Below are 20,332 nucleotides of genomic sequence, written 5' to 3' on the forward strand. Positions count from 1 at the left end.
CTTAGCATGGAGATATCTTTCACTATAAAAAGGATCGGGGTTCTTTCCTCCAACCTTGAACAATTAAAGACCAAATTATCTGGACTCGTTCCAGAGGGGATTCTCGAACGATTTCTCCATACCCAAAACAAATCTTACAAGACCATATATTCAAACAACAACAAAAATCTCAACAAAAAATTTTGGGATCTAAAGAAACAAAAAATCCAGTCCATCAAAATCAAAGATGAATGGCTGCATAACTTAACAACCACACAGATCCCCACTGATATCAAAGTAATCTTGAGTTTGGGACCTAAATTCAGTATAGCTCCCCTTCCAATTATAGATTCACCTATCAAAAATATTATAGCAGACGTCGAAAATATCATCGGATTGGCCCCCACTACCACACAGAACATCTTGAGGGCTAAATGTACCAATGCCATCACAAACTACGTACACACCCATAAGGGATCACACAGTTTCGAGCATCACCTTTTCACCAAAGCCAAAAAATACACCAGAGCACACGATGACCTGATAATCACCGCCGCTGATAAAGGCAACATTACAGTAGTACTTTCTGTAGATCAGTATGAACATAAGATGAATCTACTTCTGCAGGATTCATCAATTTACAAACAACTGACAAAAGATCCCACAAATGAAACTCAAAACAAAAATAACAAAATTATCAAACAATTAAAAGATTTAGGTATTATCGATGGCGCCACAGCCAGACAATTAACCACATACAAAGCAGTACCACCGAGAATATATGGACTCCCCAAGATCCACAAGCCTGACATCCCACTGCGACCCATAGTCTCCACCATAGGTTCACCCACAGCAGAACTCAGTCACTTCATGACACGCATACTTACAGAGGCATTTTCCAACTTCATATCATATTCCATAGCTGACTCTTTCCAATTCAGTAGACAAATAAACAACCTCATATTACCTCAAGGATACAAACTGGTTTCCCTTGACGCCGTCAGTTTGTTCACAAACATCTCACTGGACCTAGTTATGCAAATTATTCAATCTGAATGGAGCAGAATACAACAGATCACAGTCATCGAAATGCCCTTATTTCTATCAATCATAAAGTTTCTGTTCGACTCCAGTTATTTCACATTCAGGGGATCTTTCTTCTCGCAGATTTTCGGCTGTGCGATGGGTAATAAAATTAGTTCCATCCTGGCCTTGATCATAATGACAGTCCTCTTGAATTACTGCATTCCCTTATTACCTTTTCATACACCAATAGTTTATCAATACGTCGACGATCTCCTCCTCGCCATCCCTGACGACATGACGGCTGAAACATTAACAGTGTTCAACAGCTTCGATCAACACATTAAGTTCACGGTGGAGGAGGAAACAGATAATGGGGTTCCATTTCTCGACACAAAAGTGGTGAGATGCACAGATAATGTGATCAAACTCGATTGGTACCAGAAGCCAACCTCCTCAGGACGATACATCCATTACAAATCCAATCATTCTTGGTCCGTGAAAACAAACCTTATCAAGGGAATGTTCAAACGAGTCAAGAACATCTGCCACCCCGACTTCCTGAAGTCGGCGGAGGAAAGACTGCTCAACATTTTCGAGGACAACGGCTACCCTAGGATGTTTTTGGAAAGATGTCTTCATGCCCTGCCCCTTGACCTAAGTGAGGATGGATCACCAACAGAAGAACCAGCAACAACAGACCAGAACGAACCCATCAAATATGTATCCCTACCTCTCCTCCCATCTTTAACGAGAAAATTGACCAATATCTTAAAAGATGTCAAAAACATAAAAATTGCAAAATACAACCCACTGACAGTGGGAAGAATCTTCAGCCATGTGAAGGACAGAATCCCCATAATGTCCAAGTCAGATGTGGTGTATCGCATCTCATGTGGGAACTGTAACTCTGTATATATTGGCCAAACTTCTCAATGCCTAAAAAAGCGTATTGCCATCCACAAAAGTGATGCCAAGCTACGACCAGACAGATGCGCATTGGCTAACCACGCATCATCATTGGGCCACAAATTCAAATTCGATGAAGCCGAAATATTGTGTCTCAACTCAGACTACAATAAAAGAACATTTTTGGAAATGTGTTTTATCAATGAAAACGAAAACAACATCAACAGGAAGACTGATCTCGGAAACCTCAGCGCGATATATAGTTACATATTATCCTTGGACAAACGTCCAGCCGATGACCATACTGTCGATGTCATTACTTGATTGTTTATGTTCTGTGTTTTACTGTGTTCTGTGACATTAACCTACAATTGCAATTTTGCTTCAAACCAACTTGCTTTATTATTTTATTCAAACAACCTGCTTTATAAATTTAAGTTTAAATTAATCATATATATAATGTTTCTCCAAAAATCTCTCTGTAAATTTAAACAATAATCTTGTCGGACGTAAGTAATTGTTAGAAGTTTGTTTTTATGTGTATCCACTTATTATATTATTTTAGCATCCTGAAGAAGAACCACAAGAGGTTCGAAATATAGATGTTATGACACCTGATTGTTGATAATTGCCCAGCCAATAATTGCCGAATACCCAAATTAGCTATTTTTCCCTGTTTTCTCTGGCAAACGATCAATTACTATATATATATATATATATATATATATATATATATATATATATATATGTATATATATATATATATATATATATATATATATGTATATATATATATATATATATATATATATATATATATGTATATATATATATATATATATATATATATATATATATATATATATATATATATATAGAAAGCTTATTCCTGCGTTTTTTCAGATACAAAACTAAACTGCAGTGCGCATGCGGTGACTCTAGCGATTCGAACGACCCTGCTTTTGTGTAGGGTTCATAGAAATCATAATATATACTTACTCTAGAATGCTAATCTGCTAGTCTCTAGTAGTAGAAATGCGGCGAAAAATTAACAGTTGTCGTTAAAGCGAATGCGCGACATTAGTTTATTTCAACTCGAACGTTGCCTAGACTTTCCTACCTTTTACTCCTGAAGAGTAAAATATGTGCAATGTCGTTTTAACAAAAACGAATTTGTTTCGCCCTAATGTGCGGTCACTGTTGACGTCCGGAATGTAGGCTCGGGATCAGAGATATAGAATCTCTGCTCGGGATGCAGGTCAAGTGTCGCCCTGATAATTGTTGCCAGATGTGTTGGGACCGCAGGTCTTCGAGTAGCTGGAGTGGTTTTGAGAAAAACCTTTTTGTGTGCAGGCTTGGAATGCGGAAGCGATATGCGTAATTTTCTTAGCTGATGGTCGTCTGTCTCGAGCGCTGAGTGTGAATGTGAATGACTTTTGCTTTCCATAGTCGTATTCGGGTTCGGCTTTCTGACAGTCCGAGAATTGTTCTAGGACTGCGCAAAACTCTTGCGCCCTAGTATTAAATCCTCTGCGCAGTTCTAGAACCATCCTCGGACCGTCCAAAAGCCGAACCCGAATACAGCTTAGATGTGTTCTTTTTATACCATTTTGGGAACATTTTCTCTGCACTAATGAAATTGTACGACGAAGGAGGAGTGGTTTCCTATGTTTCTCCGTTTTGATTTTCTCGTCGAATTTGTTGTAGGAATTCGGCATGTGAATTTATTTTCGAGGAAATTATTACATTTCCTACACATGAATTGTCCCCTCTTCATAAGATTCGATCGACAGAATATTCAGAAAATAAACTAATGATGCGCATTCGTATTAATGACCACTGTCAATTTTTTGCCGCATTTCTTACTACTGGATTAGCATTCTAGAGTAATAATATATAATATGATTTCTATGGTAGGGTTAAGGGAAATCAACCCGAGTCAGTGATCGAGGTAGCAGCACCGTACTTTCCGAACACGGGTTAGATGTTCGGGCATTAAACTTTCTTTAGTTCAATGTGTTCGGGTTAGGTAAACGAACGCAAAGGTTAGGGATCGAATGAACCCGAGTAAGTTTCCGAAAACGTCTGTAGACTTCAATGATGTTCGATGATTTATCAAAGATTAACCTCCAAACCTACTCTGTAATCTGTGTCCAAACCTCCTCTACGAGGAGCTTCGAAGCATTTTTGTTGTCTCCTCGTCAAGTAATTTATGTGAAGCTTCTTATGCTAAAATACAGAAATTTCTTCAGGAATAGGAAAAAAACTTAACACTGTTTCCTCGGCCTCCACATCCAACAACACAACAAGAAAATGGCATAATTATCCACTTCCTGTTTGACTTTCCCATTGAATACTTTCATTACCATTACTGGCATTAATAACGCACATTTAACACTGTTGGCTGAGGAATCACTAGGACTAACATCACCATCAAATTAAAAACAAAAATAATGCATTTCAATGTACGTAAAATAATATTCCAAATTAACCGTCTGTTCCGATATTCCTGAACAGTACTGTCAGTATTTTAGAGACGATGCCTATTGGCCCAGTCGTTCGAGTTCTATTGTTATTCGATTGCGGGCCAGTAAAACCAGCAATATCGGAACAGGCCCTATGTATTATTTTTGCCTTTACAACACCTCCACGATTTTATTTTGACGTCTATCTGACAGCTGGTTGAAGTTCCAGTTCTGAAGTTGACAGTTTCAGAATGAGAAGTAGACGTGGCAACGTCGGTACGGGTATGAGCATTTAGCTCCTCGTACCTCCTCTTTGCCAAAGAGGAACTTTGCATAGATGTATAATACCAAAGAGGAACAAGAGATTTCACTCCTCGAATTTAGTTCCCGAGTCTATGTCGATGGTGGGGCGACCTTCGCAATGCTTTGCCTCGGACCAATTTCCCACTTGCCTTTTAGTTGCGAGGGAGCCAATCAGATCGCAGGAATTTCGAATGGCCAATCAGATTGAAGATTCAGTCGAACAGAATCAGCTGGTCTCGTGTTTTGATTGTCAAATTGAATGCAAATAATCCTTGGTTAAAAGTGTTTTCGTAATCCAATTTTTTCATTAGAATAAAGAATAAGTCATCCATTTATGAATAATATCGATAAATAGGCCACTCTAACCCGCTGTCAGATAGATATCAAAATAGAATTGTGGAGGATTAACAGGTGTTGTGTACGTAAATAAAACATATAAACCATATAATTAGGAATATTATTGTAATTTTAGTTAATATACGTACATTGAATTAGCATCAAATTTTTCGAGTGAGGAATTTCACTTGTAATGACGCTTTCTTTGTCGTCCACAATTTTTGTGAAGTTAGAAGGTTGGAATGGCTTCGATTCGTAAGAGTTTCAATCATTTCCTTCATTATTCAACAGACAATCATATTGACAATATCAATGTTTCTAGAGGATAGTTCGTGATAATTTGAAATTCAGAAAATAATAATCTGTTCCGTCTGCTAGGTTATGTTTGAATATTTCGAATTTGACATTTCTGCTCAAGGTCAAAGTAACACGCAGCGTCATAATCACAGATTACAGTAATCTGTGGTCATAATAGTAGAGTGAAATCTCTTGTTCCTCTTTGATAATACTAACCATATTAAGCTGCATTCACAATCAATTCGCGGGCCGAAGTGCACTTCGGCACGAAATTTACCATTCGCAATAATCTTGGAACCATATAGTCAAATGAATCAAAAATGTAACTGATCAAAACATAAGCATCAGCATCATCTATAGCCGGCACGAAATTCCTTGCCGAAGTGATAGTTTGCGACTTGCAAGAAATTTGTAATGTTCTAAAATAATAACACCTTCGTTCTTCGTATATTTGCTCAGTCACAATAAAATTGATATGTCAATTGAACACAGGGAAATTATACTGATAGAAATAGTGGAATATACTAAACAATAGAATATACTATTGACAGCTTAGTAAGTAACTTATCTGTTCTTTGTCACAAACAGAACTGACCTACCACCATCAACAGTGCGCTAAGTAACCCCTGCGCAAGAGGTGCACAGTTGTCCGATAGCGAGGTTGCCATACTTTTCGTAGCAGGCTGCCACACTGGGCCAGCACTGCTTACGTTAACACCCCCTCCCAAACTGAGAATCGGACATCTGACGACTTAGCCTGAACAGATACAAAATACATTCAGCTTACCTGACTTATGTCTTAAACTATACTAGATATACAATATAGATACATAATATACATATACAAGGATTATGGGAATATTACATGTATAAAATTCTCTTATTTTCAACATAACATTCAACTCTATAGCTGATAAAGTTGATAGAAACTCGGAAAATGAAAGGTGGTATTATGATTTTCGTAGATGTAATTTTTATGAGTTGGCTGTTGGTATAAGACAAATAGATTGGACGCCACTGTTCCATCATAATAATGTTAACGATGCATTGGAGTTTTTTTTACCGACAGATGTATGGTGTGATAAATACTGTCGTTCCATATTCTTGTAAAACAAAATCGAAATTTCCAGTATGGTTTAACAAGGACATATTTGAATCCATGAAAAGGAAAAAACTGCTGAATAAATTAAAACATTTATCAATCAATCATTTACAACTGTACAGGGATGAGAGACGTAATCTCAGAAAACTGATAAAGTCTAGTTACGCAGATTACATAAACAATATTGAGAACGGAATGAAAAGGGACAACAAGGCATTCTGGAATTTTACTAAAAATGAAAATCGAAACTGTAGCTCAATATCACAGTTTGAATTGGGTGACCAAATGATTCCAGAATCCGAAGCGGCACATAATTTTGGAAAATATTTTGAATCAGTGTTTAAAAGAGAAAAAGCTTATTACGAACCTAAGACTCATGAGCCCAAATTTTCATTGTCGGAGGTTACAGTGGTGGATTTCTACAACGCGATAAAAGGGTTAAAACCAAAAAAATCAGCGGGAATTGATGGAATTCCTCCATATGTCATAAAGGGCTGTGCTGAGTGGCTGAAGGAGCCACTGATTTTCATATTCAATTTGTCAATGCAAACGAAAACATTTCCGGTGTTGTGGAAGGAAGTGGTGGTGACACCTGTACATAAATCAGGCAAGGTCTCAGAAATTCAAAATTATAGGCCCATCTCGGTTCTTTGCGCAGTGGCTAAACTATTTGAGCAAATAATATATGCAAAACTCTCGGCAATGGTGAGAAGCAGTATATGCCAGGAACAGCATGGATTCACACCGGGAAAATCTACCACCACCAATGTTGCAATTTTGTCATGATATCACGGAGATCATGGAAAACGCACAAGCAGATATAGTTTATACTGATTTCAGAAAGGCTTTCGATAATGTGAATCACGACTACCTATTAGACAAAATGAGCAAATATGGTGCAGACGCATGCACCCTTGAGTTTTTTGCATCTTACCTGAAAGATAGAACATTCAGAGTAAAGTACGGAGGTGTTTCGTCTGAAAAATTTTACGCGAATTCTGGCGTGCCACAAGGATCAAACCTGGGACCACTGTTGTTTCTCATATTCATTAACGACTTGCCACAAGATTTGAGTTACTCCGGATGTTTAATGTTTGCAGACGACTTCAAGATCTATCGGAGAATTGATAGTGCACAAGATTGCCTGAATCTTCAATCTGATATTGACCGCGTCTACCAATGGAGTGTCAAAAATGGATTACCCTTCAATAAGTCGAAATGTGTCGTATTATCCTGCACCAGAAGAAAGGAAATGTTACAGCACCGATACAACATGGATGGAGAAGAACTAAAAAGAGTAAATAAAGTCAAAGATTTGGGCATAGAGTATAATAACACTCTCTCATTCAAGAGTCACATCGAGACCATATCGGCAAAAGCTTACCGCAGTTTGGGATTTGTCATGAGACATTGCAGGAATTTTAGAAATCTGGACACTGTGATTCAGATTTATAGTACGGTGGTCAGACCGAAACTTGAATATTGCTCGACTGTGTGGCACCCTTCACCTATATTGTACAAGTCAACACTAGAAAAGGTCCAAAACAAATTTTTGAGGTTTTTATATTATAAAAAATATAAGACGTATCCGGATTATAATACGGTGAGATCAGCCCGACTTAGAAGGGAGTTTGGGATACCATCACTGGAGACCAGACGACTTCACGACACAGTGAAGACGTGTTATAAGATTTTTAACCATCACTACAGAACACCACACCTGAGAAATCTAATGCATGTAAGAATTCCTCCCCGCACCACTAGACTGAATACCTTCTTCGATATGCCCCCAACAGTAGCTTTCAATTACTATTCACCAGTTGTGAAAATGTTAAAGATAACAAACCAAGTCCTCTGTATGTCTGATCTTAGCTTTTACCAACCTCCTAAGGCATTTTACAACGGCTTGCATTCGTATTTCGAACAAGAATATATTGATTGAGTTAAATTTGTAATCTGACTTTTTTTTCCTTAATTTGATTTAGTTGTAAAATAATAATATAAGGTTTATTTCTTCAATGCTTCGATATATTTTGAGTGTATTCTTTGTGTTTCTCATGTAAAAAAATTTGTAATCTGTTTGAGAAATAAATAAATAAATAAATAAATAATACTTAATCTAACTGGATAGTCAGGTGAACCTTCAAAATTGGGCAGTCGTTGCTGCTGATCAAAACGAACAGGGTTTCTCAAAGTGAACCAAACTTTTGCTCTGAATTAATTTGAGTATTTACTTCCAGGGACCGAGGACCCTTCTCGTACTCTACTCATAACAGTATTGATATGCATATCGTTATCAAACATAATTAATTCATTTAATGTCGTTCACTTATGTGAAACTGACATACTGACACAGTATATGTCCTTTACTGATGTAAAGTAGACATACCAAACAGAATTTATTTATGCCGTTCACTAATGTGAAACTGACATACTGACACAGTATATGTCCTTTACTAATGTAAAGTAGACATACCAAACAGAATTTATTTATGCCGTTCACTAATGTGAAACTGACATACTGACACAGTATATGTCCTTTACTAATGTAAAGTAGACATACCAAGAGTACTTACCTGCGGCCAGGGACCGAAGACCCTTCTCGCAAATAAACTCAATTTTTTTTTTTTAACCATCAGATGAGTGATTCAGACAAACAGTACTAGTATATATGGCCAGGTGTGACCAACCTGTATACCATATAGAGCGCATCTCTCATCACCAGGGACCGAAGACCCTTCTAATTCGAGATACTAGTATTCGCCAAAGTCCTATCCCCAGGGACCGAAGACCCTTCTAATATAACTTTGACAAACACTTAGGCAGACAATAGATTACTGACAGGTGCATGCTTTACTTTACTTAACTGTGCATCAGATAGTTGCTTGTTACTAGGCGGTCACGTAGACTACGAAACTTTGTTGCAAGCAAAGGTTTCGTTAGTATATCGGCTATCTGATCATTCGTATTGATTTTGATTATATTAATTTTCTTCTCTCTTACATGTTGACGAATGAGAAGATATTTTCGTTCAATATATTTCAATCTACTTTTACTTGTGCTAGTCAAACAATTTTGTCTAGCGGCTTCATTGTCTTCATAAACAGATACAGGATAGACAAGAATATTCACAGATTCTTCTAGCAACTGGGCTATAAATAAGACTTCATTAACAGCATGTGTTAATGCAATGAATTCCGCTTCTGCTGAACTTTGTGCAATTGTAGCTTGAAGCTTCGAGCACCATACAACTGGATTGCCAAATGCAAAAATCACGAATCCAGTTGTAGACTTTTGACTTGCTTTATCTCCAGCAAAATCCGCGTCACAATAGCAGGATAGACTGGGTGAGCCTTTAGAGTATTTTAGACCTACATGAGAGGTTCCTTTTAAATATCTAAATACTCTCTTCACCAGTGTCCAGTGATACTGCTGCGGATTAGACTGAAAACGAGCCAGATAACTTACAGCAAACGAAATATCAGGTCTAGTAAAAAGACTTAGATATAATAGAGAGCCTATTGCTTTCTTATACAGGAAACTAGCTTCATTAGTACTTTCAGGGGCTTTGTGCTTTCCTTGAGGTACCAACGGAGTTTCAACAGAATTCGAATTTTCCATTCGAAACTCTTTTAAAACATTCTCCACAAACTGAGTTTGATGAAGAAACAAGTAATTTTCAGATTTTGTAATCTCTAAACCAAGAAACTTTGTTGGAAAACCAAACTGTTTGACATCAAAACGAGACTTCAATATGATTACTGTATCTTGAATAAGTTCATAGCTGTCTCCAGTCACCAATAAATCATCGACATATACTAAAATCAGGATAATATTGTTATTTATCTTTTTCAGATAAAGGCAAGGTTCACGCAGATTAGATTCAAAGCCACGATCTACTAAAAATTTATCAATGGTATTGTACCAACATTTTGGTGCGATTGCCAGCCCATAGAGTGCTTTGCGCAACTTGCAGACAAGTTTCTTTCTATCTAGGTTTATACCTTCTGGAATAGTTACATACTTTAATCTATCAATATCTCCATACAGGAAGGCTGTTTTTACATCAAGTTGCTCCATGTGCCAATTTTTAGTAACTGATAATGCAAAGAGCAATTTTACAACCGTCAGGGCAGGTGTGGGAGACGCCGTTTCTTCAGGAGTGTAATTCTCATTGTCTCTACAACCTACAACAACTAGACGAGCTTTATAACTTCCGTCATCTTTTATATTAAACACCCATTTTAATGGGACGACTTTCATATTAGAATCCCTTTCTACGATTTCCCATACTGAGTGTTGTTTCATTGAGGAAAGTTCGGACTGAATTGCTGTTATCCATTTACTGCTATTGGAGCAAGTAATGGCTTCATGATAACTTTGAGGCGTGTTACTTGTATTATAAATTGTATCATCATAGACAAAGCCGAATGGATTCAAAATACATGTGTTGACATTGATTTCCGGTGCAGTAAGTTGTTCATCGCACTGACTACTGCTCATCTGAGAAATTTCTTCTATTTCGATTTCATTTGACCTTTGACTATCGACACTCTGAGAAATTTCTTCAATCTCTATATCATTTGTTCTTTGACTATTATCAACATAAGAAATTTCTACTATTTCTATTTCATTTGTATGTTGACTATTATCTTGCTGTGAAGCAGCATCACTTTCAGAAAACATTTGAGAATCACCAACATTATTCACAATTGTTTCTAACCTACTTTCTGATATGATTTCTAATTCTTCACTAACAACAGATAATTTTGATTTGCAAGATTTATAATTCAAATTTTCATTAAACAACACATTGCAGGAGGTGATAGTTTTCTTTGTTACAGGATCATAAAGTAAATAGCCTGTATCAGTGTAACCTACTAAATACATTGTACTTGAACGTGGATGTAACTTTTTGCCCTTGGGTATATTTTCGATCTTGACTTCCGCTTGTGAGCCGAAAATTTTTACATTTTGGAGATTTGCTTGCTTTCCAAAAAGCTTTTCATACGGGGTTAAGAAATCTATTGAATAATGAGGTGTGCGATTATACAGATAACATGCCGTTGAAAATGCAAAGCCCCAGAATGTTACTGGAAAACCTGCATCAAAGAGCAATGCCCGAGCCCTCTCTTGTATGGTTCTATTGAATCTCTCAGCTGTTCCATTATGTTCATGTTGGTATGGTTCAGCTAATTGTACCTCCAATCCAAATTTGTGCAAAACTGATTGACAAGCTGTACTAGTGAACTCTGTGCCATTATCACATCTTATTTTACTAAATTGGCCCGTTCCAGGAAAAATCGATTGTAAGAACTGTAAACCTGAATTAAGAGATTTGTAGGTTTCTGACTTTTGTTTCAAAAGAAAAATTTGTGAATACCGAGAGTAATCATCAATGAGGATCAAGATATAGTTTTTCTTAGTGAACTGTGTAGGAGGTTTAACATTTAATAAATCAGCATGTAGAATTTGACAAGGTCTGTTTGCACGCTCCCTTTCTTTCAAGCAGGGTTTTCTGTTCATTTTTGCTTTAGAACATATAGAGCAACTGGCAGTGGTCAAATTGTATGTGAGTTCATTCACTCCTTGAACTACATTTGGAAGTTTACCAAGATAAGATGATGATATATGTCCCATTCTACGATGCCAAACTGAGCCTTCTTGAGCTAATTTCTGTAATTGATTACGAGTAAGCTTTTTTCTTAACTTACGGGTTTTTTGACGCTTATTTTCAAGAACTGGTTTGAGTTTAGTATACTTTATTTTACAAAGAGTATGTGACGATTTATCAGTAATAACTGGACTGGTTGTGCAAGGTATATCACTGACTGGAATGGATTGTTGACGATTTTCTGTAGAAATCTGAACAGCCAATCTGTATACTCCATCAGACACATACAGAAGAGTGAGTTTACGTCTCAACTTTCTAGACAAGATAAATCCATTATTAGAATTCATAACAACACTCGTTTTGAATTGAGAATTGAATGTTCGAACACTGAGAATATTTTCTCCCAGTCCAGGCACATATTGAACGTGAGATAACTGTAAAATGTGTGAACATTTTCCAAACTGTACAAGTATTGGTAGAGTTCCCTCTCCCAAGGCAAAAATTTTCTCCGTTTTCGAAGCAAGTTCAACAGATATAGGCTTATGGTAAGCCTCATAATCAAATAGTATATTTTGAGCATTCACAACATGGTGAGATGCCCCTGAATCAACAAGGAAAGTCATTGTAATAACAAACTTGTTTGAATCAAACTGAAACTTACTTGATTTCAAGGTTTGTAGTTTCTTACAGTCTTTCTTATCATGGCCTTTTCTGTGACAGAAGAAACAAAAACGACCATCATTTTTGCATTCTGCAGCTTTATGAAATAGAAGCCCACATTTAGTACATCTACTAGATCTCTTTTCTTCAGGTGTCATCTTTTTCATTTTCTCTACCTGCTCATTTGTGTAAGGAAAAATGCTTTTATTTTTTGGGAATATTTTTGTGGAAGATGCTGAGAACCTTTCCTTTTTCTTAGGTGGTTCACCAGTATTTCTTTCCATTTCGTTTCCTGTACAAAAATCACAAAAATTAGAACTGCTTTTGCCACATTGTGAACAAAAGACTGAAACAAATGAATCATTAGAGTCATTCTCTAGAGGAGAATCCAAACAAATTGAGCATATAGTGATAATATCACTACATTCAGACCTATAACTGGAATCATAATCAGCTGTGCAATCAGAACAAACATTATAACTTATATCGTCATAAATATACTTACTATTTTCCATTTCTAAAGAGTAACTACTACTTGCAACGTCTAGAAATGCGTTTCTTACAAATTCATAAGGCCTTGTTTCCTCTGGTAAAGTGGCTATTGTTGTGTAAAATCCCATAAATGGACGTACATGACGTACCTTATGGAGAAAATATGCAACAATAATCTTTTGATCCAGAGGTACACCAAGCTCCCGAAATTGTTGAACTGCATCTTCAAATTTCGTCACAAACGGTGCAACACTATTTTTCCGAAATTGTCCAGAAGATCTACCATTTTTTGCACGTCATTTTTCCCAAACATATTTTCCAATTTGTGGAAAGCATCTGCTGCTGTAGACTCATTGGAAATGAGTTGACGAGGCGCATTTTGTATGGTGGCTTCTAGGTATTGCCTCACCTGTGCATCATACATTCTTTTTTCCTCATTAGAGAATGTACATTTCACACCACCCAGAGGATACTGCAAAAAATCGGACCTACCTAACGCCACTATGTCGCGTATGTGGAAAGCATCTGCTGCTGTAGACTCATTGGAAATGAGTTGACGAGGCGCATTTTGTATGGTGGCTTCTAGGTATTGCCTCACCTGTGCATCATACATTCTTTTTTCCTCATTAGAGAATGTACATTTCACACCACCCAGAGGATACTGCAAAAAATCGGACCTACCTAACGCCACTATGTCCCGTTCAATGCGTTGCTTCCATGAACGGAAATTACCATGACCTTTCAACTTATCATCCATGTCTATTACCGGTATGGAAAAAGGTGGTAAAGGTTGTTTTGGCCTGTTTATGACCTCAGTCGACGTCGTATCCGAGATGACACTTGCATTGCTTGTACCTGCAACTGCATCCATTTGTGTAGATGTCGAGTTAATCACATCATCTTTAATTTAAAGCTACATTCACAATCAATTCACGGGCCGAAGTGCACTTCGGCACGGAAGCTTAGCAGATGGCGTTCTCCGTTACCATTCACAATGAAATTCAAGACAAAATTTCTTGCAAGTTGCAAACTATCACTTCGGCAAGAAATTTCGTGCCGGCTATAGATGATGCTGATGCTTATGTTTTGATCAGTTACATTTTTGATTCATTTGAGTATTTGGTTCCAAGATTATTGCGAATGGTAAATTTCGTGCCGAAGTGCACTTCGTCCCGCGAATTGATTGTGAATGCAGCTTTATCCGCCAACAATTTTATGAATGGAGGACTTCCCTACATGTTTGCCAACCTAGAAAAAGGTCTAAAAGGTCTACCATCAGGGAATGATTGCTTTCTAACGAAACCTACTTCATTCTGTCCGCAATGATCAAATATATTTATGAAATTCTATCGAGCTTTCTAGAGTTTACTGTTAAAAAGAAAAAGAGATTTTCATAACCTCGATTGCTGATTGGTTGAAATTTATGTTGGTATCACTACTTCTTGTGACAATCGACATATTTCATTGGCAAATGTCATTTTTACTGATATATATAATATTAATATTGTCTGCTGTATAGCTTACAAAATACAAGAAAACAAGAATGCGTTCAAGCAAAGATTGTGCACATAACCAAAACTTTGCCCATAACCTAACAGATTACTTTTTTCTTCTTGACATTTGCCAACGAAACATGTCAATTGTCACAAGAAGTAGTAATACCGACGGAATATCTATGGAGAGACCTTCAAAGAAGATGATTTTTAGTTCTATGGTTCTGTGTATATAAGGCGACGAGCATGATGAGCTCTCTCTCTCTTTACGATTGTGCTTAATGGTGAATAAAGGTGTTAAATAGACTTTATTGTTTTATTCCAACGTGGTGGAGGTAAGCCGGGCACAATTCGGCACCAAAATAGTTAAGTTGAAAAAGTGGTGTATAAAGCTAGGTGAGTAATAAAAAATTCAATTTTGAATTAAAAGGTATTGCCCAAAAATTGAGTTGAGTTATACGTAGAGAACACTGATATCAAACTTTACGTGAGAAACAAAATGGTGGTGAATAGTAAAGAGACAAAAATGTAACTATGTTGAATGAATTAAATGAAAACTTGAAGGGTATGGAGGCTGTTACATTTTTTATAGACGAAACAATTTTTAATATTTATCAAATGGGTACCCAGTATGAGAGGTAAGGAGTTTCATGCGAGAGAAGTTTGATATCAGATATCTAGAAGACACAAAATTCATAAGTGGTGATTTTTCAGAATAAAATGGAAGAAAACAGCTCAGAGAGCATCTCCAATGTCAATATTGGTGAAGAATTAGAAAGGCTGAAAACTCAACTCACCGAAATGAGAAATAAATTGAGGCAAGTACCAAAGATACAGAATCCTGCCTGCATTTTACAAAAGGATACTTCATATGATGTATGGAGGAAAATTGTGGAAAACGATTTCAGAACCTTCGGCTATTTATATTTAATTGACAAAAACGAAACAAAACCTACACTTTCTGCCGATGAAGAAACCAGTAGAAGTGGTTTCGCTATGGGGTATCTAATAAGTAGACTAGATGATGAATACAAAAGATTAGTATGTGATATAAATGAGCCTATGGCAATACTAGAAAAATTGGATTCATTAAAACATCCAAAAATCCCATCGACTAAATTTGTTCTGAAAAGGTCATGGTCTAATTTGACATACCTAAAAGGTAAAGAAACAGCTACTCAATTTATTACTAGATTCGAAGAAGCTACACGAAATCTTATGAGGGTTACTGAAGGTGAAATGAAAGAAGAAGATATTCTTGAAAATTTTCTTATGGCGATTTACAATTCCGTACCAGAAGTAATTAGAAGGTATGATGCCTCTGGTGGGAAAATCTCACTGAATGAAATAAAATCTATGATGTTAAACACTGAGGCAACAGAAGCGGAAGCAAAAGCGAGGTGCGAAGAAATGGAGACAACAGTTGCTCTTAATGCCTCTGTTGGAAGTAGAGATTCAAAGAAATTCAATATAGGGAAGGTGAAGGTATGCTATCGATGTGGAAAGCCGAATCATATGAGTTTTGAATGTAAGAGTAGAGCTATCATTTGCTACAATTGCAAGGAACTAACTACAAATCATGATGCAAAATCATGCAAAAAGAGGAAAGTAATCGGAAAGAATCGTGTAGGTTACAATTATAGAAAGGAGCAGAGAGGTGGATATCTAGGGAGAAGAATGTATAAAAATGTTGGAAACAGAAGAAATACTGAAGGTTCACAAATGAAAGAGGATAATAATAATAGAAGAGGTTTGTACAAGAAAGTAAAACTAAGCGGGGAGGAAGGTGAAAAACCTAAATTTGCCTTTGTCGCAATGGAAGATTTTGATGCATCGTATGCAGAGAACTTGCAGGAAGAAGGAGAGGCAAACGCAGCAGAAGTTGAAGGTGAGTGTATTTCCAAAAATATAACGTTTTTGGCAGACTCAGGTGCAAATGAACATTTAGTAAACAATTTAAACTATCTGACTGATTTAGAGGAAATTAAAAATGAAATTAAAATAAAGGGGGTTAATTCAGATAAAGGTGCTGATTTGAAGATTAAATATAAAGGTGCTATTGATGTCAAACTTTCAAGTGGTAGAGTAGAAAAATTGAGGAATGTGTTATATTCAAAACATTTATCCAAAAATCTATTTTCATTGAGGAAACTAGTAAATAAAGGAGCTTTAGTCAATCTATCTGAAAATGGGATAAATATTATTGATGGCAAATCTAATAAATTAGTTAAAAGTGGTAAATACGATGGAAGGTTCTGGTGGCTGAACTTTGAACTAGCTAACCAAACAAAATATTCATTCAATTCAGAATCTAATGTTGAAATGCATGATGAGCAAGGTGTGAATGGAGAACTGAATGTGATGGAAATTGATCACAATTATCATAAAACTGCTGAACAAGAATACAGTATAAATGAGGAACATAATTATAATTTGGAAAATGATTTTAGTTATAAGGAGATAAGTGATGAAGGGAAATTGGAGCGATATGTTGAGTGTGTGAGTGAAATGAATAAGTCTGACCTTGAAGAAATGAATAAAAGAAAAGTTGAAAGTTTGAAGAGCAACATAGGTCTTTTATGGCATTATCGTCTGGGCCATGTTTCTAAATCCTATTTGGAACAGATGGCGAAAATAAACGTATCATTGCACAATGTAAAATTTACGAATGATATTCTAGAGTGTGAAGTCTGTAAAAGAGCTAAAATAGTTAGAGAGCCTTGTAAATCTGTACGATATAAATATGATGAACCTTTACGATTGGTACGCACAGATGTAATGGGACCAATCACACCAAGTACATTCAAATTTGGCAATACTTATGTAGTTACATTTATTGATGATTTTACAAGATATGCGTGGGCTTATCCAATGGCCAATAAATCAATGGTCCATATTGCTCTTAGTTCTATGTTAGAAAATGCTAGAACAATTTTAGGAAAAGAAGCTAAAATTACATTTCTAAGGTTAGATAATGGTACAGAATACCTTACGGAGAATATGAAGTTGTTAGTTGAAAAAGAGAAAATAACATTTAGAGAGGCACCCCCATATACACCAAACTTAAATGGTACTGCAGAACGATTTAATTTAGATATTCAACAAAAAATACGAAGTTTGTTGTTTGACTCTGGCTTTCCTTTGCAGTTATGGGGTTATGCTTTAAACTTTGCAGTAAATGTATACAATAAAACTCCAAAAAGAACATTGGGTTATAAAATACCTTATGAAATAATTCATAAAAGATCTTGTTCAATTAAATATTTCAGACGATTTGGATGTTTGAGTTATGTTTTGAACACTAAAACCAGAGGAAAATTTAATGAAAGAAGTGTACGTGGATTCCTTGTTGCTTGTGGTGAGACTAGTTATTATGTAATTGAACCTGAAACTGGTAAAGTTTATAGAAGTAAAAATGTTAACTTTATAGAATCAAAAACATATGGCAATGTGTTTGTTAAGGGAGATAAAAGTTCGGTCCTTTCAGATCCAAATGAAGTTGGTAATATGTCACAATGGTTGATTTGCGAAGATAAATTAAGTTTGACCAATAAAGAAAACATAGGCATTAATGTAGTAAGAGAACATTTTGGTCTTATGTGTGAAAAATTTGTAAGTGAAAGTGGAGAATGTATGAATGAAACTCCATTTGATAATGATGGTGATATTGAAGCTTTTATGGCTTATGTTGAAAATGAACCAAGTAGTTATAAGGAGGCAAAAGAAAGTAAGGAATGGAAAGAGTGGAAAAAGGCTATTGAAGATGAGTTTAATTCTCTGATTAAAAATGAAACATGGGTGTTGATTGAAAGAAATGAAGTACCAAATAATCATAATGTTTTAAAATCAAGGTGGGTGTTTAAAAGAAAAGATGAGAGTAATGTTGGAACAAAATATAAAGCCCGACTAGTAATCAAAGGTTTTGCAGACAGAAATAAGTATGATTTAACAGAAACCTTTGCACCTGTGGCTAGACTATCAGATGTAAAATTCATTCTGTCAGTGGCTAATAAATATGATTTAGATATCCATCAAATGGATGTTAAAACAGCTTTTCTTAATGGAAAGTTAGAAAAACCTGTATATATGGAGATTCCTGAGGGATATAAGGGTAAAGAGAATTTGGATGAAAAGTATGTATGCAAGTTGATTGGTGCTTTATATGGGTTGAAAATAAGCCCTAGGAGATGGTATGAAAGATTCAGAGTGGTAATGAAAAAATTACATTTTGAAACTTACGAATTTCAGCCATGTATTTTCACATGGAGAAAAATTTAAAAATTTGTAATATTACTTCTATATGTTGATGATATTTTGATAGTTGGGAATTGCAATAACAAAATAAATCAAATAAGATACAGTTTGTCTAAAGAATTTGAAATGGTGTATCTAGGGTGCCCTAAGAAATTCTTAGGGATAGAAGTTAGGAGAGATATAAAGAATAAAACTATATTTTTAAGTCAGAGAGATTTTACGTTGAAAATGCTTGAACGTTTTGGAATGAATGAAAGCAAACCTGTGAGGACTCCTATGGTGAGTGTGAATTACTCAGGTGATGTGAGTGAGACGAATAAAAATAAAACACATCCATACAGACAAGCTATTGGTAGTTTACTTTATTTGTCTAATGGAACAAGACCAGACATTACATATGCAGTGAATGTTTTAAGTAGAAAACAAGTAAATTTTGATCTCAATGATTGGGTTCAAGTTAAGAGAGTCTTCAGATACTTAAAAGGGACATTAGATTATGGACTGAAGTACAAAAGTGAAAAGAACGATTTAGAATGTTATGTGGATGCTTCATTGGGTATGAATGACGAAGCCGGAAAATCCACAAGTGGTCTGGTTATAATGCTTTTTGGGGATGTGATCTATTGGAGATCAAAGAAACAAAGTCATGTTGCTTTGTCCTCATCAGAGGCAGAGTACATAGCTATGTCATTAGCCTGCAAAGAATTAACTTGCTATAGGGAAATGTGTAGAAGGCTGATTAAATTTGAAGTTGTCCCAACACTATACGAAGATAGCAATGCTGCAATTAAATTAGCTAAATCTGAAGAATCAAAAGCCTTGAAGCATATTGTAAAACTATGCTATCATTATGTGAGACTTGAAGTAGCAAATAAAAATCTCATTATAAAGTGGGTGAGCACGAAAGAACAGTTAGCGGATATATTAACAAAAGCTCTTGGTTATTCCGTATTCGAGAAATTAAGAAATTCACTTATAGCAAAATATGATGACTAATTTTCCTTAAATTTTACAGGTGAAACGTGTGATGTCTTTGAATAAAAGGTGAAGAAAAGGAGATGAAGAAGAGATAAGGAAAAGAGGACAGAAGAATAAGATTTCAGTTGTTATGTTTCAAGAAGTTTATTTTTTTTATACAAATATAATATGTACTATGTTTGAAAATGAAGGGAGTTAAGTGGTTAACGATGAAATGTTATGTTGGGATTTACGTTGATATATCTGATAATAAAGTTGATAAAAAGTATATGGAGTATATCAGTTTATGTGAGATAAGAAGAGTTAGGAGGAGATTTTCTTTTTTTTATAGGTAGGTAAGGAGACATTCATGAGGTGATGTTGTCCAGTCCGAAGTTTTCGAACTGACCAAGAAGGGAGCGACGGAATATCTATGGAGAGACCTTCA

At 35.9% G+C, this 20,332-nt stretch overlaps 4 protein-coding genes across 4 annotated transcripts in view; 3 read left to right on the forward strand and 1 right to left on the reverse strand.

Annotated features, from left to right (window-relative positions):
• LOC123316452 (monocyte to macrophage differentiation factor) overlaps positions 1 to 20,332 on the forward strand; it is a 245,539-nt gene that overhangs the window by 143,545 nt on the left and 81,662 nt on the right. The window lies entirely within an intron of this gene.
• On the forward strand, positions 7 to 2,235 carry LOC123317657. Its single transcript, XM_044904263.1, has one exon. It carries the CDS (start codon positions 7 to 9, stop codon positions 2,233 to 2,235), a length of 2,229 nt encoding a protein of 742 aa, XP_044760198.1.
• LOC123317658 lies at positions 13,416 to 14,083 on the reverse strand. The gene is made up of 2 exons (XM_044904264.1): positions 13,862 to 14,083; positions 13,416 to 13,672 (listed from the first exon to the last, which is right to left on the reverse strand). The coding sequence occupies exons 1-2, from the start codon at positions 14,049 to 14,051 to the stop codon at positions 13,416 to 13,418; spliced, it is 447 nt and encodes a 148-aa protein (XP_044760199.1). The 5' UTR covers positions 14,052 to 14,083.
• LOC123316451 lies at positions 15,090 to 20,173 on the forward strand. The gene is made up of 2 exons (XM_044902514.1): positions 15,090 to 16,561; positions 19,943 to 20,173. The coding sequence occupies exons 1-2, from the start codon at positions 15,394 to 15,396 to the stop codon at positions 19,966 to 19,968; spliced, it is 1,194 nt and encodes a 397-aa protein (XP_044758449.1). The 5' UTR covers positions 15,090 to 15,393; the 3' UTR covers positions 19,969 to 20,173.

This window comes from Coccinella septempunctata, chromosome 7, assembly GCF_907165205.1.
Source record: "Coccinella septempunctata chromosome 7, icCocSept1.1, whole genome shotgun sequence".
In the NCBI taxonomy this organism is placed as follows: domain Eukaryota; kingdom Metazoa; phylum Arthropoda; class Insecta; order Coleoptera; family Coccinellidae; genus Coccinella; species Coccinella septempunctata.